Source organism: Cuculus canorus, chromosome 24 (assembly GCF_017976375.1).
Source record: "Cuculus canorus isolate bCucCan1 chromosome 24, bCucCan1.pri, whole genome shotgun sequence".
NCBI lineage: Eukaryota > Metazoa > Chordata > Aves > Cuculiformes > Cuculidae > Cuculus > Cuculus canorus.
The window spans coordinates 5,134,859-5,162,256 of record NC_071424.1 but is presented as its reverse complement, the minus strand read 5'-3'; the positions used below and the strand labels follow the sequence as shown (position 1 = coordinate 5,162,256).

At 49.5% G+C, this 27,398-nt stretch overlaps 1 protein-coding gene across 5 annotated transcripts; it reads right to left on the bottom strand.

The window, feature by feature from the left end:
* Positions 1-94: 94 nt before the first annotated feature.
* On the bottom strand, positions 95-27,398 carry BRPF3 (bromodomain and PHD finger containing 3). Of its 5 annotated transcripts, none has more exons than XM_054087897.1 (13): positions 27,277-27,398; positions 20,958-22,360; positions 18,937-19,093; positions 17,189-17,320; positions 14,740-14,868; positions 14,055-14,367; positions 11,924-12,190; positions 11,271-11,774; positions 8,723-8,819; positions 5,663-5,760; positions 4,688-4,785; positions 3,377-3,531; positions 95-2,399 (listed from the first exon to the last, which is right to left on the bottom strand). In XM_054087897.1, the coding sequence occupies exons 2-13, from the start codon at positions 22,340-22,342 to the stop codon at positions 2,216-2,218; spliced, it is 3,519 nt and encodes a 1,172-aa protein (XP_053943872.1). In that variant the 5' UTR covers positions 22,343-22,360; positions 27,277-27,398; the 3' UTR covers positions 95-2,215. The 5 variants fall into 5 exon arrangements, with proteins under 5 accessions (XP_053943872.1, XP_053943868.1, XP_053943871.1 ...); XM_054087893.1 differs by lacking the exon at positions 27,277-27,398 and adding an exon at positions 23,268-25,487; XM_054087896.1 differs by lacking the exon at positions 27,277-27,398 and adding an exon at positions 23,268-25,487 and having other exon boundaries at positions 11,271-11,771.

Genomic DNA, 27,398 nt, shown 5'->3' with positions numbered 1-27,398 from the left:
TTCCAACCCAAACTATTCTATGAGTCTAAGTGATGTCCGCAGGACCACACTAACAAGAAAGGACTCCTTTTTTTTTATACATTAGAACATTTATTTCTCAGAGAGAAAATATAGTCTCAGACAGTCAGGTTATAGTAGGTAAAATTAGCATTTTCTTTTCTTTACAAGCATAGATTTTCTTATTACCTCTCTTATACCATCTGATATAAACAATTCTAGAAAGCAAATAAACTCACTTTCTACAATAAATAGAGCGATCTGTGCTTTACAGCAGACTGACAGTAACGTTTAGGTCCCGTAGCGACAGCAGGATATCAGCCCATTCAAATTCTAAAATGTCATCTTAAAAAAAAAAATCCAAACCCAAACCAACCAAAAAAAAAAACAAAAAAAAAAACCAAACCAAACCCAAATCCCAAGTTCTTAAAACATATACACAGGTCACGAGTCCACAGCTGAGCTACAACCTGGAAAAGTGTATGTTCCTTTAAATAAATCACACCGTGTGCATATAAAAGACCCAGCAACACAACTGAGGACTTCAAGAATGGTGACAATAGGTCTAAATAATTTAGAACAGTATTTTACAGCTATATACACACCACCCTGCCCCAGCCACACTCCGTAGGCATTATTATTATTATTAATTATTATTATTTTTACAAAATGCTATGCTCCATCTCTCTATGTTACAGGAATCTTCCTTCAAGTGTAGTTCCACGTCCCAGTGTATAAGAAGTGGTATCTTAAAAAAGTAGACCAAGTAGAAATGGCAGTGATTACTCCCCGCTATTCGTTATTATTAATTATTATTTTGACCCCCACATTCTCTTCAGTATGAAAAAGTTAAAATAATAAAAAAATATCGAGTTAAAAAGCGAAATGATGATATTCGATCTACAATCTTGCTCTGCACCTTTGGTTCTTAAAACAGGAAAGCAAAAAGGGCTACACAACAGAAGAGAGCCGAGAAATCATAAAGTCCTTGGCTAGAAAAGGTTTTGTCATCGAGTTTCCAAACCTCAGTTGTCCTCATTTTTGCAAAGCAAACCCCAGGCAGCAGGGATTGTCTGCAGAGCTGGGTTTCCTTGGGTTTTTATGGATGACAACGCTGGAGCCCCACACACCGGGGAAAGGAGATGCGTGTGCAGGAGAAGGCGAAAGGCAAAATGGTCCTGTGCTCTCATTAGCGCTTGGGTTCAACCCAAACCGAGCTGGAGGAAAATGGGAGAGACAGAAAAAAGGGAAAAAAGGAAGGAGCCTTACACCAAATGTGCATAAACCAACACAAAAGATGTATCTCCCGGCAACCCTGATCAACCTCAGTGCCTGCAAAGCCGCTCTGGCTCATTAGACACCTCCAAAATTAGCTTTGCTTCTTAAAAAAAAGGAAGTTTTCGTTGCTTAGCTTCAGTCCTACACTATGATATGAAATGCTCCTGGAACAAGCACGGTCACAGAAATCAGAATTCAGATGTGAAACTATCAAAGAAATTTCTAGGACATACACATACACACACACACGCAAAAACCAGGTAATTTGCTTTTTCTATTTAAAGCTCTGTGCATGTGTGTGCAGCAGAGGGGAAGGTTACCAAAATATCTCAAGCTTCGCAAAATGCAACGAGAGAAATCCAACATGAAAACACTCCGGACACAGGCAGGAAAATCGGAACACGATCTCCCAGCTATGATTGTTTTTTTTTTTTTAATGTGATGGGACAATCAATGTCATTTAAAAAAATGCAAAGGCCAATGATGGTCAGGGTAAATTTGGCACAAGAAAGTCCAGTTGGGATTTCCATAAAGGATCCTGGTTCAGTTACAGCAGTGACGCGTCCCCGGGAACTACTCGGGGCCGGCTGATGACTTCAAAACGGTCGCACGGGGGATGCAGGGGTGAGGGAGGGAGCATGAGGTCCGAACATCCGAGCGCTCTGCCCACTGCATCCTCGGCTCTCGTCACCCAGAAGATTTCCCAACTACCTTTCTCCTCACCCTGTAGACTATACATTTCATCTCCTGCCAGCTCTTCGGCGACACACATTCAGAAAGAAGCCGGGCAGGCTTTTTGGCACATTCCAGGGTACTTCGAGGAGTGCTGACAGCTGCTGGGAACGGCGTCTCCCGGCCAGTTGGGGTGCGAGACGGTCTGCTCTGCCGACACAGCGAGTGCCAGGTCTGGAGGAAAAGGACAATCGGCCACCCCAGCCCCTTACAGATAATTGGACGTAACGAAGGGATGATCGCCCCGCACGCGGCTCAGGTGGATCATGGCTCGGTCGTATGCCACCTGCACAGACTTGCGGATGCTGGTTTTCCTGCCTTCCAGCATCTTTAACTTGTCCACTGTGTCATCCACACCGAGGGGATAGACTTTGTCACGAGGAAGCCACTGCCTGCAAGAGAAGGAGGGCACAAAACCCCATCACCGAGGGCATCCAGAAGGGAAATGGGGAAAGAAGAGCAAGTATCTGAAGGCCGAAGGCCTCTCCAGGTACTCAGGGCAACCGCTCTGTCCACAGTATAAACTCTCTGGATCCACGATGCCAGCTGCACCAGGCATTTCCTCCTGTGTGATCGTTTCCTTGCTTGGTTCATGCTCCCACACGGCACTCGGGGGTTCAATAACCCAGTGGGTTAAGCGTGCGGCTGCCTGCCTCTTTGCAGGGACTCAACTCTTCCAGCATAAAGCTCCAATTTTACAAGTTTCCCATTGTTTCACATACAGCTTTCGAAGCCCTATCGCTTATTTTTGAGACGCTTCACTGGTTTGTGGTTGCGATACTGTTACCGTATGAGTGTGGTCCTAAAATCAGCAGCTTCTATTCAGTCTGTCTGAGACAGAACAGTCAAAGGCCTTGAGGTATTTCACTTTCCCGGAATCAGATGCCTATACCTACATTTTCCACCTTAAACAAATATCTCTATGTGAAAAATGCAGGTACTGCACCTCTGAAAAATCAGGCAAATCTAAATATGGAATAAACGCAGCATTTGGAAAATGTTGCCCTGGAGATTTTTAACAAATCATTTGCACAGCAGTGGAACTGGCTCCTCACTCCGCTGGTGGTTTTAAAGTCAAATGCTCTAGCTAATTTGCTGTGGATTTTGATTACTGAATTGGCTCTTTATGCACATCAGTAGCTTTGTGGTGATGTGACCACTGGGTGAAGGATGCTGGGCTGTTTGCCAAGGAAGTGAAGCAGTCAGACGTGCTCTTGGGGCAGGAAAAGCGGCCTGGCTTTATTCACTTCTTGACCGCTGCATGTTAAAGTTATCCAATTTACACAGAACATCATCATCATCATCATGCCTGATTGTTTCTATACACTAAAGAGGATGATAAATCTCTCCTCCCCACCACAGCACTCACCAGGTTCGCTTGTTGTCAAAGAAAAGGACAAGAAAGAGCTTTTCTCCTGCCTCCATCTGCCTTTGCTCCCCCAGCTTCAACACATCAGTGGGTGGGACTGGGATGGGGACTCCATTGTGGAGCAAGCCCTCTCGCGGCATCTTGGGATCGATTATCTAGTGACACAAGGAAAGGACAATTAAGCATAAAATCTTTAAAGTACGACAGAGAATGCATTTTTTCCACTGTTCTTTCAGTCTATCCAAGCCACACAATTCAAATCTATTTAGGGTGGGCAAGCAAACTCACTTGCTGTGTCTCAGCAGCAATTGTTAAAGAATGTTCCTTTCCTCGAAGCTTCCCCTGCAGAAGAGAAGCCCAAAACCCAAGCACCCAATCTTAAAAAAAAGGAAAGTATGTGGATCTGTGTGGATGTTGATGCATTTGGGCTAATTGGTAATTTAGTACAAGCTCCATATTGATGTGACATCGAATCATGGAATGGTTTGGGTTGGAAGGGACCTCAAAGCCCATCCAGTTCCACTCCTGCTATGGGCACGGACACCTCCCACTGGATCAGAGGCTCCAAGAACCATACAACCTGGCCTTGAAGCCCTCCAGGGATGGGGCAGCCACCACAGCTCTGGGCAACCTGAGAAGCATTCAGCAAAGGGTTTCTTTCCTCACTTCTAACCTGTACGGTAAGTGCAACACCACTGCTGTACTCAGCAGGCATCGTCTGACTTCACAACAGCTCCATTCTTGAGCAATTCCATCACACTCTGCAGCAACGCTCAGGTTTGTATTCCTATCAGAGCACAATCAGGCCTGATATTTTAGCTTGACAGGCAGTGGCAGCTTTATCAGCCCAGGGGAATAAAACCACGTCATTTTGGAGAGAAGTTGCAGATGCATCGATTCTCCCCACATGAAGCAGAAATGTCAGTGTCCAACATTTGTGCTATGTGACCACAGGAGAACCAAACAGCAAGGGTGGATGTACTAGTCAGTCTGGTCTTCTCTGTCTGATCTTGGCTCGTAAGGGCTTGAAAAAGCAGTTTGGCTTTGCGACTGGCCAGCTGTAGGGATTTATTAAGACACTCCACAACAGAACAGACTGCTATAAAAAAGCACCTTTTTTAGGGACACCTTCACTATTAAAAACCATGCTGAAACACAATTGAACTCTGGCAGTAGGCACACGAAGACCTAGAAACGCTTTGGCTGGCCCACGTGGCTTGCAGAGCTGTAGCTGTGCTCTCCTCTGGAAACACTGCGTTCTGGGCTACCTGCAGTGCGGGTGCAGGCTGCGACGGGGCAACAGGTACTCACCAAGGCAGGGTAGGAGGGATAGCCACGGCACTTGGCCCACACGAGCTCCAAGGGCTCCAGCTCGGCCTGGTTCTCAAAGGCCATCAGGAGAGTCCTGCCTGAGGGACAAAAGGAGACACAGCTTAGGAGGGCGATTACTACCAAGGGGGTAATGATATGATGAGAAACCACAATGTTATCTAACTGCATTATCCCAGCAGCAATCAGCTAAAGGAGATGAACACTGTTGTGGTTAAAACATCTTGACAATATTCCTGCTTTAATTTCTGCTTTTAATAAGCAAAAAGCTGGAATTCCACCTTTTTTTTTTTTTCCAGAACAAACTTATTGGGCTACAAAGGTGATCCGAGAGGTGGAGCACCTCCCATATGAGGACAGGCTGAGAGAGTTGGGGTTGTTCAGCCTGGAGAAGAGAAGGCTCCAGGGAGATCTTAAAGCAACCTTCCAGTACTTGAAAGGGGCTACAAGAAAGCTGGAGAGGGACTGTTCACAAAGCCTTGTGGCGATAGGATGAGGGGGAACGGGTATAAACTGGAGAGGGGCAGATTTAGACTGGACATAAGGAGGAATCTCTTCTCCATGACAGTGGTGAGGCCCTGGCCCAGGTTGCCCAGGGAAGCTGTGGCTGCCCCATCCCTGGAGCTGTTCCAGGCCAGGTTGGATGGGGCTTGGAGCCGCTGATCCAGTGGGAGGTGTCCCTGCCCATGGCAGAGGGGTTGGAACTGGATGATCTTTAAGGTCCCTTCCAACCCAAACTATTCTATGGTTCTATGATTCTATTGTCCAACTATTTGTCACACAAGAGCACATATTTAATCATGATCAGCACATACAGAATAACAGAATCATTAAGGTTGGAAAAGATCTCTAAGGTTGGACTTGCTCTCCCTGGCTCAGATGGGTGGCAGGTCGATAGAGTGGAGGGACCGGAGCAGGGAGTTCCCCGAAGCAGGGCTGCTCTGCAGCCGTTCTCACCTGAGCTGCTGTAATCAGAGTCTCTATTCACGCCTTCCAAGAAGGGCACCCGAGAAAGAGCCGGCTTCCCTCGGCTTCGCTTGGGAGGCACCAAACCACTGTTAGAAAGATATGGAAAAGTAGGGCATTAGGAGAAAACGGATTAGCTTGGAAAACAAAGCCAAGTCAATAGATTCCCCAGCTCTGTTTAAAATACTGGAAAAATCACTGTACTGATGCATCACTGACATGAAAAGGACACCAAATACTTGAGCAAAATGCCATCAACATGTTTCTTTCGATGCAAGCACACTGGGCATCACATCAGCTATGCCACAAGCAATGAAAAAGGCCTCATAGAAACCAAGCTACGAACACAAGGAACAGAGCCTACAAGACTTCCCACCGGACAGCTGACACGGTGGTGCTTGGAGCTCATACGAGTTCACCCAGTTGTGCACAGATGGCAGAGAAGACAGAGCATCCCTCCAATATAAATGCAATTGGACTCTCAGCCTGTGTCCTGAACATCCTTTCACCTCACTGCTGAAAATATTTCAGAAAATAGACCAGCTCCACCTCAAGCAATCACATTTTTTCCACTTATTATAATCTATTTTTTTTTCGTTTGCTGTTTTCTAATAAGAAATCCATTCTGAGTGAGGCTCATGGACAAAAAACAGTAAACAGAGCTGTTCCTAAACAGCATAACTATACAAGTTACCCATGAGACATCAGCTTGTTTCTAATTCCTTGTTTTGAGGGTGTCACATAGGTCTAATATAATTTTTGCTAGGTGAATTGCTTGCAATTATTGTAATAAGCACTTACATGGCACTTTTCATCTTCAAAGTACCATAAAAACATCAACTAACAAGTCCCCACGCTCCCCTGTTAATTCAGATCTCTCTCCTTATAGATGGGGAAAGGGAGGGAAATATAGGTGAGCTCATTAGGCCAAGGCATGGTTTGAAAGAGAATTTTACAGAATCATGGAATGATTTGCGTTGGAAGGGACCTTAAAGCACATCCAGTTCCACCCTCTGCCATGAGCAGGGATACCTCCCAGTGGATCAGGGGCTCCAAGACCCATCCAAGCTAGCCTGGAACACCTTCAGGGATGGGGCAGCCACAACAGAAAACATTTCTTCCTAAAATCTCATCTCAGTCTCCCCTCTTTCAGCTTAAAACCACTCCCCTTAGTCCTGTCCCTGCCCTCCCCGATCCAGAGCCCCTCCCCAGGTTTCCTGGAGCCCCTTTCAGCCCTGGAAGGTTGCTTTAAGATCTCCTCAGAGCCTTCTCTTCTCCAGGCTGAACAACCCCAACTCTCTCATCCTGTCCCTGGGTGGGAGGTGCTCCAGCCCTCGCACCATCTTCGTGGTCTCCTCTGGACTTGCTCCGCGTCCTTCCTGTGCTGAGGACTTCAGCTGAACACAGGGCTCCAGGTGGGTCTCACCAGAGCAGAGCAGAGGGGCAGAATCCCCTCCCTCCCTGCTGGTCCCACCGCTTTGGATGCAGCCCAGGATATAGTTGGCTTTCTTGGCTACCAGCGCATTCTGGCTCCTGATCCCGTTCTTATAGCATCCTCATCCCATGAAGGATTTCTGTATGACTCAAGGGCCTTATTAAATGACACTACAACTATGTGCAAATCCAGGTCTCTCCTTTTTGTTCTCTTCCAAAGCAGCTTCTCACCTTAGGACACTTTATTGCAACAGCTTCTTGTGAGATCTGCTCAGGGGTCATGGTAACATCCAGCTTATGGAAGAGGCAATGCCTGGGCTGAAGATTTGGGTACACAGCCCCAAGAAGGAGAGACTGGGAGATGTCCCATCTCAGAGAAGAGCAGGAGGTCCTGTGCCTTCAAGGGGTCAACAAGCGCTAAGAGAGACAATTTCCTGGGGCACCACATGCTTTCCTCAGGCTGCCCAATACCTGACAGCTGAGGGGGGAACACTGCTGCAGGGAAAAGCCCTCACAGCTCCAAATCCAGTGCCTTGCCCCCTGTGACAGGCACAAAAGCCTTTGCCAATGGATTTGTAATGGAAACACTAATCAAACCTTAGCTACAACCACTAAATGATACAGCTCTTTCGACAGCTAACATTTAGGATCGTTGTGCAGAGCAGAGTGAAGTTTTCATTTATAAAATGCTGCTGGGGTTCAGCCTTGCTGTAGAATAATTTGTTACACAGCTATTAGTTCCGAACTGTGGCCTCAGTCCTGAGAACGGGGAGCTTTATGATTTTAAGAGCTCAACTGACATTGCAAGCTTGAGGTCTTCCAGGACCAGCCGAGCACATGCCATGGGAGGAAGCATAAAATGTCTGAAGATACATCACCTTCAGGGTCATCAAAGACAAGCAGAAGGCAATGACATGTTCAAGTCACTGAAAATATTACTAGGAATATCAACTATTCTTCCACCTGGATGATCTCAGCCATCAAGGTCAAATGTTCTCCGCCTTCCACTCAGAGCTCACAGGAACATGAGTCGGGTACCGCACAGGTCTTACCGTGCAGCGAAAGGGCTGTGAAATGACTTGAGCCAACGTTAGGAGGGCTGGGTAGGTAGATAAGACCAGAAAATGGAAGTGGTACCCATGTATGCCTACTGCATCTGACCAAAAGATGACAGAGGTTGGCTTCAAGTTTGTTCACTCCTGTTTGAAGTGCCCAGTTCAGCTTTTAAACCTCTGAGAGGAAGAAAGCAGCAATTCAGGAGGTAGCAGAAGTTCAGCTTCACCTGCAGTGCTGAACTGGACATTTGAGTTCAAAGTTTCTCTAGCTTTGGCTCTCCAGAAGCACAAGAAGGTGTGCATCAGCAGAGAGGAATGTGCATGGAGAAACAGAAGTGAAACGGATACTCATTTGCTTGAAAAAAGAAGTCAAGCACAGCTTTTGGGACCTGTGGCCTAAGAGGAGGGGGTGGAACCCAAGAAGCTTGTTGTCTTCAGGGTCAACACTTAAAATAAGGAACAGTTTGGGCTGGTTTCTACAAAAAAGTCGAATGATAAAACCTGGGAGATTAATCCAGACACAAAAGGTATTCTGGGGAACCGTTTCACATCAGGCACTTACCTCGGGGTTTCAAACACCAGTCCACCACCCCGGCCAGAGTTGCACTCGGAGTCTGAGCCGCTTTCCGTATGCTTGGCAAAGCCGTTAGTCACTCCTGCTGAGGAGACAAAGGGGAATCAGCCCACAGTAGCAGCATCACACAGAGAGCAACACCAAGGCTCAGGGAAGGTCACTGTCTTCTGACTCACAGCTAAAAAGATGCTGAGTACCTCAACCAGAGAGGAAAATCCTGCACAGAGTTCCCCAGACTCCATTGCAACAAGAAAGTGAATAATAAAAGGTATTTCTACCCCCAACACATGAGAAATTAGGCTGTCTTTCAAGAAGCAAGCACTGGAGGAGTGTCCAGGGATGGTATAGAAGAGCTCCACACAGCACCCAGCTCGCCGAGGAAGCCCAGAAGCCAGGAAATGAACCATTTGCTCAGCTGGCTTCAAGCGTATTCGGAAAAGACATGGAGGCTTCACACTGACTGCCAGGGACTTCTCCCTGCCTCGCTCTGGGCTTGATTGTACCCAACAGGCCCATAAAACCACAGCTTTTTTGGTCACAGATTCCTTGCTGAATAAAAAAATTGCTCTAGGAAAAATGTGTTGCTTTAATTCCTCAAAACGAGATTTTGCAGTGCACAGAGCAGACACTGAGGAAGCAAAGTCCTCCTGGGCAGAAGGTGGCTCCTCACCACTCTACTCTCTGACTGGTACAAACGTCACTGCAGCCCAAAGTGGAAAATTTCACTCCTGTGCCCCAGATGCTGACGGTGCTGGAAATCTTCCCTTTGCTGCCAGGTTTCCTGCTCTGTGCACTGGAGAGACGCCCACACGGCGAGCTGGGGCCACCTCTGAGCCTAGACAAGCTCCACCACCAGGACAGGCAGGGGTGGACTAGGAATGACCCCTGAGAGCATCCCCAAGCCTGGAGCCGGCTGAGGAAGCCGGGTGACCACATCCTTCCTGTACCCAGGGTCCCATAACACCAGGTTCCCCGTGGGCTCATCAAAATCCATCTGCCATACAAAGGGCAAATTCATGCCAAGGCCACTGTTATTTTTCCAGGTCTAAAAATGGAATGGCACAATGAGCACATTTCTCAAGGGAAACACCTTGCTCTGACAACTCCGATTACAATGACCTGCTCCTGCGGTAACATATATTGGGCGCACCAGACACTCCTTCGAGTTAGGGGAAAGCAATTGTGTTTGAAACACTGAAAGGAGCTGAATCACAGCAGTGCTGCAACACACAAGGAAAAAACACCAGCGTTGCTTCAGCAAGGGGAAAAATTATAGAATTATGGAATGGTTTGGATCAAAAGGGACCTCAAAGTCCATCCAGTTCCACCTCCTGCCATGGGCAGTGACACCTCCCACTGGATCAGGGCGCTCAAAGCCTCATCCAACCTCACCTTGAACATCTCAACATCATTGCCCGACTACCAGTGATTTTCCAGCACCCTGCCTATATTTTCTCTTTCTTAATTTCAACATCTTGTTTTGACCTATATCCATTGTGGGCAACTCTTCTCCGCTTTAATTCCTGGCAGATGATAATGGTGAGTCCCTCAACTGGCTGCCTTTTTTTGGAGAAGCTCTTTGTGTGCCCTTTAGCCTGTCCTGGTAAGTCAATCCCTGCATTCAAATTGCGCTTCTCCCACTCCTGATTTGCTAAGCAACCTTCTGACAGCCAAACAACTTTAAGATAACATCCAAGGCATGAGCTAAGTCAAACCTCAGAGGCGGGAAATGGTCCCGTGATGGCTGTTATCCCAGAATTAAAAAGAAGTTGCACTGTTGTCACTCAGATGTTTCTTTTCCCTTTGTGCCTTTCCAAATTTCACCTCAGCTACTTATTTTCATTTGCAGGTCTAATTTGACAAGGAACCTGCTTGGTATTCCCACTAATTTCATTTAAACTCCAGAAGTGATAGTACAGCTGATTTAAAAGTAACGTTTAGCATCTCATCTTAGGTGGATGCTGTGTTACTGGCCCCCTGCATGTTTCCAACCAAACACATCATTTCTGCAGCAAAGAACTTTCAGTCCTAAGAGTGGCTGAGCCAATGCAAACCTTTCCATGAGGTTCCAGCAGTGACTGGAGAGCCTGGAGTCTGCAGCCAGGCCATTCCACAGCTTTGCAAGCAGCTGGGCATGTTGGCTTACCCTATAAAAAATGTCAAATGTGCTCTTACAGTAGCCCTGCTGTCTCGTAAAGGGAATAATTACATCTGACCTCCCTGGGCGAACTCTTGGTACCTTTAAACATCTGAAATGAAGGTGGCTAGGGTTGAACCAAGCTACCAGAAGCTCCACGTACAGTCAGCAGAGAAGAGAGGTGCAAGTAATCATTACTTATATGTCTGCCTTATTTTAGAAACACGTGGAAGCAATGCAGCTTTCATCAGGAATGTCTGGTTTTTGGGACTGTGCTTCCCTAAAGCAAAAAAGTGAGTTTCAGGTGAGTAGTGTGGCTACAGACATGTTTACTCAGTCCCAGGATTCCCACTTCCAGTTTCCACAGGTAAACAGGGAAAAGAAATCCCAAGGAATTACCTCTCTGTCCTGCCTGCCTCGGTGACTTCTCTCCATCGCTCTCGCTGCAGGTCCTGCTCTGTGGCCGCTTCCGAGTTTGTCGCTCCCCATCAGGGCGGGAGGGTGAAAGCTGCCCGCTCTGCCCATGGTCCTCCCCGTTCTCCAGGGAGCAGTCCAGGCCTCTTTGCAGCTTCACCCCATTCTTAGCTTTTTTAAACAGGACAGATGTCCGTCGGCCCACGCCGCTGAAAGGGGGGCTGCCAGGGCTGTCTGCAGGCGGCAAAGCCAGTCCGTTCAAGCCGTTGTCGCTAAGCAGGCGCTGGAAGGCTTGGCTCTCCCGCTGCAGTGCCTTCTTGTCGAAGAGTTCCCTGTCTGACATCACCTTCTTCTGCAGCTGGTTCAAGGACTTGCTTTCATTGATGGGTTTGAGCGTTGGAGGGTCCTGCAGAGAGTCCCGCTCAGAGAGGGAGGGTGCGGGTCCTGTGGGCTCCAGGGTGGGAGGGTGCGGGGGCTTGGCATCGTCTGCTAAAGGAATAAAGAATCTGCTTGAACATTTTAGAAAGTTATTGCCAAGAGTACCAACAGCCATTCCCTGTTGGCCACAGGCAGGAGAAACAGCAGGTCTTGACACACACAAGGAGAGCTGGAGCTAAAACCCTGCTGCAAACTCTCACCTTTCTCCCCTCCCTCATCCCCGTCCCTTGATGTTCTATCCAGCCTCTCTTCCTGTGGCTCAGGCTCCCCATTGGGCATGGTCTTGTTCTGCTGCTGGGCCAGTTTCTGCCGGATGGAGTTGATCTCCCGTCTCAGGAGTCGGATGCGTCGTGTCCGGGCACCGCTGGACCGCATGGTGCTCACCATATCTAGCTTCTCCAGCAGCTCCTTCAGCTGAGCCTCCAAGGAGAGGTGAGCACGGTTCTCCGGGAGAAGGATGTTATCCACTGCATCAAAAGAGAGAGTACCAGTGAAGGGAAGGAGCATGGCTTCTTGAAGAAGGAAACTCCACTCCTGCATTTGGGACCACTGTTAAGCCTCATTCCCACTGCTGCTACTCATACAATGGTATGAGCTGGAAGGGACCTTAAAGCCCATTCAGTTCCACCCCCTGTCACGGGCAGAGACACCACCAACTGCATCAGGGTGCTCAAAGCCCCATCCAACCTGGCCTTGAACTCCTCCAGAGATGGGGCAGCCATGCCTCCTCTGGGAAATGCGGGCCAGCGCCTCACCACCCTCAAGGTAAAACACTTCTTCCTAAAATGTCATCTCAATCTCCCCTCTTTCAGCTTAAAACCATTCCCCCTCGTCCTGTCCCTGCCCTCCCTGATCAAGAGCCCCTCCCCAGCTTTCCTGCAGCCTCTTTCAGTACTGGAAGCTACTCTAAGTTCCCCTGGAGCCCCACTCTCTCAGTCTGTCCTCATATGGGAGGTGGTCCAGCCCTCAGATCATCTTCATGGCCTCCTCTGGACTCACTCTGACACATCCATGTCTTTCCTGTGCTGGGACCTGTGCCCTTCATGATCCGAATGCTGTAGTTCAGGGATTTAGGAACTGTTAATTTTGGAGCTCAGACTTCCTTTCTTTGGGTAAAGAGCAGTTGATTTAACTTGTGCTGTCCTCCAGTTCCCATTAGCGCCCCAGGGGCAACAGTGAAAGAATCCATGTCTGCGCCCACACAGGACAGCTCACAGTCCAGGTCCCAGGCAGAAACCAACTATCGCCAGATTAAATGACAAAATCAGACCACAGACAGAATTGGCCAAGACAGAATGTGTTCGCCATTCCTCTGGCTCTGTTGAAGGGCTGGCATCCATCAGAGCAGGGCAGGGGCTGTGTGATCACACATCAACAAAAATTCCACAACAGCCTGTCCGCCTGTGCCCAAGAGGGCTGTAACAAACAGGAAAGGGACTGCAGGCTGCAGCTCTACATGCTGGATGCCAGCAGTGTTCTTTACTAAGTTTAGCCAAGTTATTCACCCAGTGCTTTGGAGATGCATCTCAAGACAGCTACAGGAACAGCTGTGGTCATGCTGTGAATGGAAAGTCTTTGCTAGAAGGACTGCTTGGGTTCCAGCAACTTCACACCACCTCCTCACAACCCTCCTTGCCAATTTACAATTAAATCATAGAATCATTAAGATTGGAAAATCCCTCTCAGCTCATCCAGTCCAACTGTTCAGCCCAACACCACTGTGCCAAATAAACCATGTCCCCAAGTACCACGGCCACACGCTTTTTGAGCCACTCCAGGCATGGAGACCCCCCCCCCCACTGCCCTGGGCAGCCTCTGCCAGGGCTTCACCACTCTTTCAGTAAAGAAATTTTTCCTAATATCCAATCTAAACCTTCCCTGGTGCAACTTGAGGCCATTTCTTCTCATCCTATCACTTATTGCTTGGGAGAAGAGACCAGCACCTAGCTTGGTTCAACTAATACATATGAACATATGAGCTTTCTCTGGAGCAGAAAATCCTCAATCCACCTTCGTATTGTTCCTTAAAATACCTAATTCATCCTACAGCCATGGCATAAATCAAGCAGCCCGGGCAGTCATGAAACTCTCCTGAGGCAGAAGTGCACAAGGAGAGCCAGAGCTAAGCTTGCACCAAGCTCCAAGGACTCAGCTCACCTGAAGCTTTGCTCTTTGAGGCTCTAAAGGAGTTGCATATATGCCTAGGTACACAAATGGATAGGAAAATTCTTGTATGCTGAATAATGGCTGATTGTCACGCAAGCTGAGTGACAGTCTCAGAATAAAGAACAGTTATGATCCACCTGAAAAAAAGGTTTCATAAACACTCACCATCCTCCCAAGAAAAGCGGTAAAAGTCCTCAGTTTTGGGTGACTCGGGCAGGTGAATCCCCATATCAGTGTCAAAGCCGATGTTTTCAGCTTGCCGCCGTGCATGACGCAATATCGCTCCTCCGAGGTCTCTGAGCCGGACAGCTGCTCGGTGGAAAATCGTGTCTTTAGCATTATACCTCATGCAGTTGGTAACTATAAGGTTAAAGTCTTCCTCAAACTCATCCAACGTTCGGTACAGGTGGGACTCCAGCTTCCGCCTCATGGTGGAAAAATCCATTGGGTTGGAAATGAATTCCAGGTAATCTGGAACCTAAACATATAAAACCTGTACAATTACAAAACCCATTTACTAGCCAACTAGAGCGCATCCATCACAAGCACTCTGAACGCCCTTTTCAGCGGCAAGGGGCAGCGCCAGCGGTTCATTTCTGTGTCACCCAACCAGGGCAGACACATCCTGGCTCTGCAAAACATTACTTGTCTGAGACGTGCTGAAGCTTCTAGAAAACAATCCCCTTTTTTGGCCTGGAAGGATGCTCACATTGTGAGTCCTCTTTGAGATATTCTCTAGTCCACCAGCAGCTTGGGACAAAGTAGTTTGTGCTTCTAGGATAGCACATGAGCTTCTGCCCAGCAATACGTCATCTACAACCCATCAGACACCTCTAGGAAAGAGACTTGCCTCGTTCAGGTTAACCGGCTCTGTGAAGATCTGGGCAGCATCCTTCTCCTGCAGCAGGTCCAGTGTTGTGCGCAGGAGGACGTTGAAAGGGGTCAGCTGTAGCTCCATAGCAGCCTGCTGAACCTTGACCTGGGCACAGGAAAACGGCGATGAGCGGTTATGGAGGACAGGAGAAGTAAGTGGTGTCACCCTCCGGTTTCTCCCAACTCATCACCCCAGCTCTACTCAACAGTAGAAACCTCAGGTCACCACCAGTTTGGTAGATTCATGTATTTTTGGCAAACACTCTGTGCCCTCCACGTGCGGAGTGCAGCAGGGAGTGCTTTGCGGAGTCTAACTGCACAGTCCAATCCTTTTCACATGGGGAACTCCTGTTTATCCATTTCACAAGAGAAAACCCCATAAATATACAAGATGATACAATTTCAAATGAGAACCTGAAGAAGGTTTTCATGCCTGGTAAATTACCCTACAGAACTCCCTGCCTCGAGATATTATTATGTCAATTAGCAACATTATACAAAAGTTAAAAGCATGTAGGCATCTGCATGAACAACAGCATCCGTAATTAGACCAGAGAGCGTAAACAAAGTTTAAGATATAAGCTCTCACACTTCAAGGCAGAAATCAAATAACTGCATCCCTGATGCCGTTCCTTACACCCTTTATGAAGACTCTCACACTGCCTGATTTCAGACAAGTTGCAGCACCGGTTTGATCCCTTACACTGAATCTCTATTCAAAGGAGACTGGAACAGGATAGAAGTGTTTCTTTCTTCTTTAACGTTTTAATTTCTTTGATCTTATAATCCTTCATTATATCATTAAATCAACCACTTCAGTAGTGAAAGAAAACAAGCCTGTTTACACCCAGCAAACTGTATTTGATGTGCTCAGCAACAAGACAGAATCAAGAAGGGAATGAATGAAGACAGAGATGAAAATCACACTCTTCCCCTAAAACAGGAAAGAAGATGAACACGGGCTCAGGAGCATCCTTCTTCACTGGGCTGGGACAGAGCTCCAATGAGATATATTTATCTATGATATCTTATCTTTTTATAAAGCACACCATAGTTTTGACAAGCTTCTATTTAGCCAGCAGAGATAGGGATATGTCAAGATATCAAAATCAAACAAAGCCCGAGAGTGATTTTTTTTGTGATCCTCGTACCTCAGAGATGTCCACACAGCAAGGACTGAGCCATTGCTGTAAATCAAGGACAATGCAGCAAACAAACCAATGCCAGCACCAAAAGGACTCCAGGAAAGTTGTTGGCAGTCTCTGGCTGTGAAAAAATAGCTGTGAGCACAGAGGATGCAGCTTTCCCTCTGCCTGGCTCCCTGCAGACAGCGTGAGAGCACCCAGGCAGTGCCTGAGGCCACGTGTATGGGCTCACTGTGCACAGGGCGAGTCTTTCATGAAGCTGTCCTTGAAGATACTCGTGCCAGAATGCAAAGCTGTGGCTGCAGCGACCAACCAGGTACCACAGGCAAAGATCCTCGCCGGGCAAAGCTGGCAAGTGTGAGAAGCAACCTTCACAGGTGCAGCTTTGGAGAATTGTACATTGATCAAAGAGGAAATTGGAAAATCTAGTGCATGGTCTCCATCTTAAAACTTTTTATTCTAAAAAATGTATTTAAAGGGAAAAACATAGGAATTTTAGCTTTAGAAATGAAGAGCAGAATGGTGAATTGGACTTCTCTCTGGAGCAGGTGTTACCAAACTCCTGAAATAATCAGTAAAGGAGATCTAACTTCTGCTCTGCAAGACACCTGGTCCATGCCCAGAAACAGAAGGGCTGCTGTAGGTCAGGAACCAAATCCACTGTTAGTTACACAACTACATAGAAGAAGAAGAGCGCGCGCTCTGGGGAGACCTTCCAGCAGCCTTCCAGCACTGAAAGGGGCTCCGGGAAAGCTGGGGAGGGGCTCTGGATCAGGGAGTGCAGGGTTAGGACGAGAGGCAACAGTTTGAAGCTGAAAGAGGGGAGATTGAGATAAGAGAGAGAAATGTTTTGCTGTGAGGTTGGTGAGACACTGGAACAAGTTGTCCAGAGCAGTGGTGGCTGCCCCATCCCTGGAGGTGTTCAAGGCCAGGTTGGATGGGCCTTGGGCAGCCTGATCCAGTGGGAGGTGTCCCTGCCCATGGCAGGGGTGGAACTGGATGGGATTTAAAGTCCCTTCCAATCCAAACTGTTCCACAATTCTATGATTCTACATTTTCCCAGTGCTCTGTTGTCCAGCCCTGGTTCTGAGGGCAGGGGCTGAGCAGTGCGAGCCTGTGCCTGGCACAGGGAGAGACGGCTGCTCTGCCCATCCAACAGACTCCAGGTAAAGAGGAAAAGGCTCAGGACAAACTGTCGCGTCCCTCCTCTGCCTCCTGCAGCACAGACTGCTCGCATGGGACCAAAGTGAAGTGCCGTGCTTGAGAGCCAACACTACCTACCTGCTCCCGTTTGAGTTTTTCCCTCTTACGGATCAGCTCGATGAGCAGCCGTGCTCGTTCCAAGTCATGCCGCAGTTTTTGCCAGTACTTCAGCTCTTCCTTCACTGCACTGGTCTTCTCATCCTGCTCCTTCTGTAAGGCATAGCAGTGGGGTAAGATGAAACACGCGACTGGCTTCCTGTATTTCCTCCTTTTCTTAGGCATGCCAGGTGAATCACTCCCACGGCATTCCTCCTCTCCACTTGCCTCTCGTTCAGACCCCATCCCCTCCTTCCTACAGCGTTTAGATAACAAATACAGCATCAGCCTTTCTGGATTTCACGTTGTCTGTGAAGCTAAGCCTAAATCCCTCTGTAGTGCTGTCCTGGGAACACGCCTCAATGCATGCTCATTTACACTCACCCTGCTATATAAAATATCCAAGTTCATTACAGAGTTTTGGAATTCTTTTGTTGGCTGCTGTGCATCGGAGAGGCAGCCCAAAGCGTTTACAGTAAAAGGCGAGGCAAGCAGAAGCATGGGAGAAAAGAGCTATGATTACCCTCATTTAACCAATAAGAAATAGAAGAGATTTGTTGAAACACAAAAGATCAGCCAACGCTGGGAGATGAGCTCACAACTTCCAAGACACAGTCAGTGGCATCGCAACACAATCATCCTTCCTCTCCTAAATCTGCAGCTTTCTAGATGGTTTTGAGTAAATAGCTGAAGTGCAGATACTTTTGCACAATTGCCAAGAGAGGAATGGCTTCAGAAGATCTCGATGGTTTATATCTATAGGACACTGGATTTTAAGAACCCACTTCCCCAAGCTCCCGATGGATGAGGCCCTGGCCCAAGTCACCCAGAGTGTGGACGGCCCATCCCTGGAGGTGTTCAAGGCCAGGTTGGATGGGGCTTGGAGCAACTTGATCCAGTGGGAGGTGTCCCTGCCCATGGCAGGGGTTTGGAATTGGATGGGCTTTGATGTCCTTCCCAGCTCAAACCATTTTATGATTCTGTGATTTGGAAATATTTTATTAATTACCCAGAGCAGCCTCTGTGCAAACCCGAAGCCTATAAATTCCTCCGACTACAGTAAATATACATGTACACAATTCCCACTGACAGGTTGTGTCAGAGGGTACAGCTCAAGTGCTTCGTTACTTCACCAGCCGCTTCTTGTGCCAAACACACTTCACCAAACACTTCTTGTGCTCTTTAACAGCACTGAGATCAAGTGATTCTGGATGCCAGCTCACAGGAGGAAGCAAAGGAGTCCAGGGCTGATGATTATGTCTAAGCTGCCATATGATGTGCATGGGAGGGTGAGAAACGGAAGCTGGAGGAAGAATGACCCAAACTGGAATTTGGCCAGGACACTGGAGCTAATGCCCATTTTCTTGAGGAGGGGATGTTTAATCATTTGCGAGGAACAAGGTTTTATGATTCATTGATGAGATCAGCCCACCAAGGGCCCACCACACCCTTGCACAATCCCAGGTCTCCTGATCCAGGGGTAAAACTCTTACCTGCTGGCTCATCGACACTAGTTTTAATGGGGTGATGGATAAGCAAAGGACATCCCACCGATATGCCAACACAGCTCTTCAGGTGTCAGCTTACCAAGAGGAGACCAAAAGAGGCTTAAATCAAGTCACCCTCTGATCCTTTCACCCCCACTCCCTTTCCCACCCATGTATCAAGCGCATCTCTCCCTGAGTGCAAGCTCTCCATCCTCCCGCACAAGTTCAGCTGGAGAACAGTACCTGTTCCGCGTTCCTCTGGGACTGGAGGTGTGAGTGCAGGCGCCGGATGAGGGGCACCCCGTTCCTCGCCTGCCGCTTAAGCAGCCAGTAGTTGTGGAGCCTCTGCATGAACTGGTTCTTCCTCTGGAGGGAGAGGCCACTGCAGATTTTGTTCAGCCTGAAGGAAGCAAAGAGGGGTGATGGAGCCAACTGCAAGGGACTGTGACTCTGGATCCTGGTGTGACTTCCCAACAAAGCTTTGCAGTGTTCTGTCAATGCACGCTCTCAATTAGGCATGCAACAGGGACAATCTGGGATCTTCCCACCACGAAGACGCATGGGCCTGCTCTTCATAATATATAGAATCATAGAATAGTTTGGGTTGGAAGGGACCTTAAAGATCACCCAATTCCAACCCCCCTGCCATGGGCAGGGACACCTCCCACTGGATCAGGCTGCCCAAGGCCCATCCAACCTGGCCTTGAACACCTCCAGGATGGGGCAGCCACAACTTCCCTGGGAAACCTGGGCCAGAGCCTCCCCACCCTCATGGTGAAGAAATTCTTTCTAATGTCCAGTCTAAATCTGCCCCTCTCCAGTTTATACCCGTTCCCCCTCGTCCTATCCCCACAAGCCTTTATGAATAGCCCCTCTCCAGCTTTCCTGTAGGCTCCCTTCAGGTACTGGAAGGTCATTGTAAGGTCTCCTCTGAGCCTTCTCCAGGCTGAACAACCCAAACTCTCTCAGCCTGTAGGGAAGGTGCTTCAGCCCTCCAATCATCTTTGTAGCCTTCTCTGGACCCATTCCAACAGCTCCATCTCCTTCTTACATTGAGAGTTCCAGAAATGGACACAACACTCCAGATGAGGTCTCACAAGAGAGGAACACTGTGAGGCCTCACCTCAAATCCAGGGTTCAGTTTTGGGCCACTCAATCAAAGAAGGACATTGAGGGGCTGGAGCGCATCCAGAGAAGGGAACAGAGCTGGGAAGGGTCTGGAGAACAGGGGTTCTGGGACTGGCTGAGGGCCCTGGGGCTGTTTAGCCTGGTGAAGAGAAGGCTGAGGGGAGCTCACTGCTCTCTGCAGCTCCTGGAGAGGAGATTGGAGCCAGGTGGGTGCTGGGCTCTTTTCCCAAGTGACAAATGACAGGACAAGAGGAAATGGCCTCAAATTGCCCCAGGGGAGGGTTAGATTGGATATTAGGAAAAATTTCTTCAGTGAAGGAGTGATGAAGCCCTGGCAGAGGCTGCCCAGGGCAGTGGGGGAGTCTCCATCCCTGGAAGTGTTCAAAACCCATGTCGCACTTGGGAACATGGCTTAGTAGGCACGGATGGCGTTGCTCTGGCAGTTGGACTGGGTGAGCTTAGAAGTCTTTTCCAACCTTAAGGATCCCATGATTCTATTTCAACCTTTTCAAACCATTCCCTAGATCATGCGTGTGCCCTATCAGCATTCTTCCAAAGCTTATCTGTTAAAATACTGACACATGACCACGCTTCCTAAGGCCCCGAGCAAAAATTCAGCGTTTCCCAGTTTCGCACGAGAGAGAACTGGGAAAAAAAGATCCCACACAGCCAAACCCAAAGCTGCCTGCAACACTGACAGGTTTGATGTGCTCTGTAATAAAAGGAGGAATTAGGAAACTATGAAATCAGATTAAAAATCAATTTAATAGCAGGATGACCCCAAGCTGCCTGCCAACCTGTAATGCCTGAAGTATTTTAGAAACAACCTCATAGCCACCTATGTGAATCTAGACGCCGGATGGGCGTTTGCCATTAGGGGCCACCATGGATTCTGTGCTAGAGAACAGTTTGGGATGGCTGCTCAACAGAGCAAGGAAACCACAGTGTGGCAGCAACACTCAGGTGGGAGAACGCTGGTCAGGGATGGTTCTATAGAGCCCTCTTTGAACACAGTTATTGCTAGGTCTTGACTGAAGGTTCATGGTCTCCAAGGTGAACAAGGAGAGGAACAGAGTCCTCAACACAGCCCTCACCCAGCAGCTGTCCAGCTCCTTCCCTAAACCTGCAGTACTCACCTGTAAGAGGGGATCTGTGTGACTGTCACCATGGGCACAGACGAGCGCTCGTTGGTCACATCACCAGGCTCCTTTTTGATCTTCTGCTTCAATTTCATCTGGTTCTTTTTCAGAGACCCTTTGGGAGGGCCAGAATTGACCTCCTCCTCTCCTTCCTCCTTCCCAGCATCCTCCTGCCCCTTGCTGCTGGCAGCTGAAGACCCTTTTTTCATCGTCCCTGGAGGAGAATGACTCCCACAATAGGCAGTCTTGCGCACGGTGAACGTCGTGCCATTGATGCTGGTCTCCCTCATGGGTTCAATCTTCATGAAGAGGCCAGCCCGCTGGGCACAGGTGACGTGGAAGGCAGTGTAACAGTTCACCTTGTGACATTGGATAGCAGCTCCCATGCCCTTCTGCTTGCAGATATAGCACGTGAGCTTCCACCGAGCTGGCGGGATGTTATTTATCCCTTCAATGGGCTCCAGGAACACAGTGTTTGCAAAGCAGACCTCTGGGATCCAGATGGCACAAACCACGTGAGCCCAGCGGCCATCGCTGGTCTGCTTGAAGGCTCCACCTTTGTTTGGGCAAAGGACACAGTCCACAGGGCGGGAAGGGGACTGTAAGCAGCAGCGGCAAAGCCACTGCCCCTCAGGGATATAGGGCACGCCGTAACACTCCTGGTGCACAGCCAGATTGCAGATATCGCAGAACAGGATGACATTGCTGTTGTGACACTCATCATCCATGCAGACGCAGCAGAAGGCATCCTCATCAATGAGGGACTGCTGAGCCCCGCTGTTTCGGCTCTCAAGGTACGACTCCTTTTCCAACCGATCCAACAGCAGCTCAAAAGTGTCAGCAGAAATTGTCCCATAACCATCGTCCCTCCTCTTCTCGTTGACCATTTCCAGCCATGCCAGATCCTCCTCATCCATGTCATACTCCACTTCTACTTCAAGGTCCTCAGGAGGCTTTTCGATGTACCGGTAGTAGGCAGCAGGGAGAGGAGGAGCTTCTGGCTGGCTGAAGGAATCCACCACACGGAAGTTGGGCTGTGGTAAGTGTAAAGACGTCCCTGGGGCATGTTTGGAGCAGGACTCCTTCTTCTTGCTTTTGGAAGGTGTTTTCTTAGATTTGGAAGAGAAAAGGGGCTGCTCACTGTTTTCCTTGTTGCTGTTGCACTCTGTGATGTCCTGGGCAGTCAGCTCATCCTCTGTGATGATTTTTAAGGGATCATAGATGCTGATGCGATGAAGCCGACCATCAATGTCCACCTCCACGATCCGCTGGGCCTGAGCATAAGTCAGCGTCTCCCGTGTTGGCGAGCACTTGAGGCTGTAAGGTGAGGGAGAACGCCTCCCCTCCAAGCTCTGCCGGGACTTCCTCCGAGGCTTCCTCATCGCTGCGGTCCAAAGACGCTGTAAGAGAACAGGACAGGGGACGGTGTAAGCCCAGGAGACAAGCACAGACTCAAAAACTCGTTCAGCATTGCAACAGAGCAACATTTCTACTGAAGACTCCAGCAATTCCAGGCTTGCTGAGTCTTTTCACCTTCTTGGACACCAGCAGGAGATGGATTTATCAACCATCTCTCGCATTGTGTATCAGAGCAACACACAGCACCCTCCGCCCTTCTCTGTGTGCATGTCAGGAGAGGCTTTACCCCATACCACCACACAAGAAGACTTCAAATTAATGTTACAGCATCGCATCCACACACTCTGCTGTGCATTCAGCTCAGCAAACCACACAGAGCCCCAAAATCCAAACAGTGCTTATCACGCCTGCTTGCACCATTCACATCCTAAGTCCATACAAGTCCAGGAATTCTTTTCTGTTTTTTTGCCTGTGGCTTTTCATTCACATCCCCAATAGCACACAAAATGTGATGGAGGTTTTCTGGGTGGAAAGGAAAGTACTGTTCCTGTCCCATGAAAGCACTTCCTGGTTTTTTTTTGTCACTGAGCTCCACAAGGGAAAACTAGCAGGGCTCCCTCAACCTAGGAAGGAGGTCTTCCAAGTTTCCCACCTCAGGGCTGCCACCACCACTGCTTCCTTTGCAGATGCAAAAAGTCCTGTAATGTGAAATCATCCTCCAGCTTTGCAGTCCCTTCTCTCACAGACATAGCTGCTTCTGATGCCCCTCTCGCACCAAATGGATCGTGTCTTTCCCAACATGGAAAATGGGTCACAAAAGCCCACAGAGAACCAAAGGATGAACTGAGAAACGTAGCAGGTTGCATCCCTTCTGTTCCTTGGTGGGATCCATGCGGAAGCAAAGGGGAATGGCGATGGGAATAAGCAGCACAATTCAGATGGACTTACTAGCTCTGGCTCAGCATTAGCCCCTCCGGAGCCACAATCCATGTTCAGGCACCTGAGCCGGTTCTGCATGGAAGGTCAAAAGGGTACCAGCAGGAAAGCAGCAAGACAGCTTCTGGATTGCCCCAGGAGCTGTGCGATGGAGTTTGATCGGAGCCCGAGCCAGCTCTGCCCTCACAAACTGCTTATCCAAATTCAGATAACTATTCGAGCGTCAGCTCCTGACACGAAGGAGGTGCCCAAGGAAGAGCAGAGCAAACGCCTGGAGCCAGCGAGGGAAGCTGGGCGAGGATGGAGCAGCGATGGCAGGAGCCTGGAGATCTGAGGGCAGAGAAGGGAGGCAGCGGAGAGGGAAAGCAGAGAGGAAGCCAAGTGAGTATCGCAAGCAAGAAGGGCAGTGTCAGAGACAGGAACATGACTTAGGGGAAGAAAAAGGCTGGGGCTGAAACAAGACAGAGAGGAGAAAAGAAAAACAAATGCAAAATTTCCCCAAGAAGATAAACCAGCCCAGGGCTTATCTGTTCCTATGCAGAGGCCAGAACCAGGACGTAACACCCTTATTTAGAGCAACTCATGCTTTCAGCACCTTTCTGTGGGACCCACAGACAAGAAAACACACGACAAACCCATAACGGGCACTCAGCTGTTGCATTATTTCTGTCTGTTAAGGACATGGCTCCACAAGCCCTTAATCATGCGAGCCAGGGCACAAAGCACCTCGCAACACCAGGACCTGCAAGAATTCCCAAGCCTATTCCAGAAAGAAGTAAGAAATTCTAGGAGCAACACGTTTTCCTTGAAAAGCAACAGCCCTGTGAACTATGAGATCAAGCCATGACACAATGTGTGTCCTAAGAAACAAACAGGCTTTGGACAAAGTGTCCAAGCTCTCCTCTGCATCCACAGAAAGAAGCCGCAGGTGCCAGTTTCCGTACGCACATCCATAAGGATGGAGCCTGTAGGCACAATTTCATTTCAGATGATAATTTCCACCGGCAAAAATAGGTCCCAGGAACTTCAGGACCTTTGCCTTAAAGCTCTTATCAGCTACTTGATCAACAGATTGCAGACACCCAACTGCACGTGTCCCAGCTGAGCTCCGACGGCTCGGATCAGTAGGAAAAAAGAATTGGAAATTAAGGACATAAAGGCAACTCGATCATCACATGAAAAACAAACACAGCAAATCCTGCTGACAAACGGCTCTCTCAATTCAGGCAGGTATTAGCAAAGAAGATGTTGGAGGCAAAAAGACACTGGGGGATGAAGTAATTAGCAAGACCATGATCATAATTAATATTGTGTTCATGAAGAACAAGGTGTCGCGATTGCTGGGAGTGCTGAGAGATGGGCAATCGGCAAAACAGGCACCTGAAGGAAGAGTTATTTTACCTGTTGAGGGAAAAACAAGGATACGGCATTTCCATTGCCTTAGTGAAGCAATCGGTGTATTGTCTAAAGAAATTACTCAGAGTGGGCTCTCCACCACAGCCATAAATCAGAACACACAATTACTTAGCGCTACGCAGAAGCATCTAAACTGCATGGAAATTGCTGCCAGCAAGAGCCGAGTGCCTGGGATGAGGCATGCACCTGGATATTAGGAGAGATGCAGCTACTCGCCTCCAAAATACCTTGAAAGCAGCAGTGAAATGAACTCAGACACACTGAGCTGAACGCTGCGACCTTGCCTGCACCACAGGACCTTCGAAGCAGCAATCTAGGAATGTTTGGATCTTCTTGGCACGCTTGAAAACACTGCCTGGCCATGGATAAAAAGGAATCCCTCTCCAAACAGCACCCGTGCACACCAAAACACACAACAGACTTGACGTCAGCAGGGTTAAACGTTACTTCAGCCCATGCTGCCTCTGTCCCACCGTGGACAAAGGTTGTGGATGTCAAAGTTCAGTTGTCCTTCCATGCTCAAGGCTTCCCCCAAACCTCTCTTCATCCTCTTTTTCCCCAGGAGCAGGGAGCAAGGTTCCTAGAGAGCACAACTGAGCGAACGATGTGGCTACAAAGCCACTGAGGATGAGCATATTCCGACCTCCCGAGCAGCAGCTTTCACACCTAGAGGCTGAAAAAGTTGCCTGAAAACCCAAGCTGATCATCAAGAGATGTAAATTCACCATGAGGGGTCGACAGCTCCACTGAGAAACTTGAGACCTCCATCTATTAAACAATATCACAATCCAGAGCCCTACTCCACTACTCCCACTTTTTTTCTGGGGGAAAAACCCAGCCCAAGCGGATCCTCGAAAGGAAGGGCTGGATCTTGCCATGATTTACACTCACGCAACACCAGACTGGCTGCTTCCATGGGTCAAAGTCACCTTTTCGTGCCAGAGGAGACCTTGGTCTCTTTCCCAGCCCTCCCTCCTGCTGCAGTCCTTCTTTTCAGCCTTCCCACATCCAAGGATTTTCTCTCCAGAACCAGGTTTCCTTGCTAACCTGCAGTTGACACAAGGCTGGAGCTGCTGGGGGAGATTCCCACCCCATTCCAGCATGGCTTGTGGCTCCCACTCAGGAGCTACGTCCCTCGGAGATGAACTTCAGTGGTTTGCAGTGAGGAGAACCCACCTGGACCTTGGTGGGCAACAGCAGATGGGAACAACGTTCCAACATTCCACTCTGGGATTACCAGGAGCTGCTACAGCTCATACAGCCCTGAACGGTTTGGGTTTGGTGCTCCCAGTTTGGGTTTCTGTGTTCTCATGTCCCTTCTTCTCTCCAGAACACAAGGTCTGGAGATGTTCTGAGGGAACTGTGACATGCCATGAGCTGTGTGTGCCCTCAGCAGAGCTCTGAGGGAACCATGACATGCCATGAGCTGTGTGTGCCCTCAGCAGAGCTCTGAGGGGACTGTGACATGCCATGAGCTGTGTGTGCCCTCAGCAGAGCTCTGAGGGAACTGTGATATGCCATGAGCTGTGTGTGCCCTCAGCAGAGCTCTGAGGGAACTGTGATATGCCATGAGCTGTGTGTGTCCTCAGCAGAGCTCTGAGGGAACCGTGACACACCATGAGCTGTGTGTGCCCTCAGCAGAGCTCTGAGAGGATCGTGACATGCCATGAGCTGTGTGTGCCCTCAGCAGAGCTCTGAGAGGACCGTGACATGCCATGAGCTGTGTGTGTCCTCAGCAGAGCTCTGAGAGGATCGTGACATGCCATGAGCTGTGTGTGTCCTCAGCAGAGCTCTGAGGGAACCAAGACACGCCATGAGCTGTGTGTGTCCTCAGCAGAGCTCTGAGAGGACCGTGACATGCCATGAGCTGTGTGTGTCCTCAGCAGAGCTCTGAGGGAACCAAGACACGCCATGAGCTGTGTGTGTCCTCAGCAGAGCTCTGAGAGGATCGTGACATGCCATGAGCTGTGTGCAGCCTCATCAGAGCCCTGAGGGAGCCATGACTCGCCACAGGCCGGGTCAGATGCCATGCAGAAGCTCGCCTCAGGAGCTCCCCAGTGCAGCCAGAGGCCCGGGATCCCTGCAGGGAGCCCCAGCAGCAGCCAGCGACCTGGTTCGAGCCCCAGCAGGGCCCTGACACCCCCCAATCCCCCTCCACGGAGAAGGCGAGGCGCGTGTACGCAATGAGCTTCCCCCGTCCTCAGCACTGAGCCCTCTCCCCTCCCCCCGCGCCATGGGAGCGAAAAAAGTCCCCGAGGAGAGCGGGATGGGGGGGGGGCGGCACCAAATAGCGCACGGGCAGCGCTGCGCTCCCATTGGTCACCGCCGCCGCCCATCCCGACCCCGCCAGCCAATCACAACGCGAGGCGTCGCGGACCCCAAGGGGGCGGAGCCTCGCGCGCCGCCTGAGCCAATCGCGCGGGAGAAGGTGGGCGTGGTCTCGGCGCGGCCGCGGCGAGCGGGGGAGCCAAGATGGCGGCCCGGGGGGGGCCCGGCTGCCGCCGTCGCTCCTTTCGCTGCCCTCCGCTCCCCGCTCTCCGCCGCCTCTCCTCGCTCCTCCCCGCTCCAACCACCGCTTCCCCGCGGCCCCCGCGCAGCGCTTTACCTGCCCGCCTCCGCGCGTCCGCTGCCGCCTCGTTTTTGGGGCCGTTTGCCGTGGTTTTGGGGCTGTTTTCTGCCTCCCCCCCCCCCGCGCAGGCGGTGTCGGCGGCGCCCCCTCCCCTCCCC

What these genes read in the sequence shown, in the direction of transcription:
- BRPF3 (XM_054087893.1), bottom strand. Translation starts at nt 23,336, where the DNA reads ATGCAGAACCGGCTCAGGTGCCTGAACATGGATTGTGGCTCCGGAGGG. An exon ending in CTAATGCTGAGCCAGAGCTA is followed by an intron (nt 22,361 to 23,267) that starts GTAAGTCCATCT and finishes GTTCTCTTACAG; the next exon opens with CGTCTTTGGACCGCAGCGAT. An exon ending in CCGCTTTTCTTGGGAGGATG is followed by an intron (nt 12,191 to 14,054) that starts GTGAGTGTTTAT and finishes CTTTTGATGCAG; the next exon opens with TGGATAACATCCTTCTCCCG.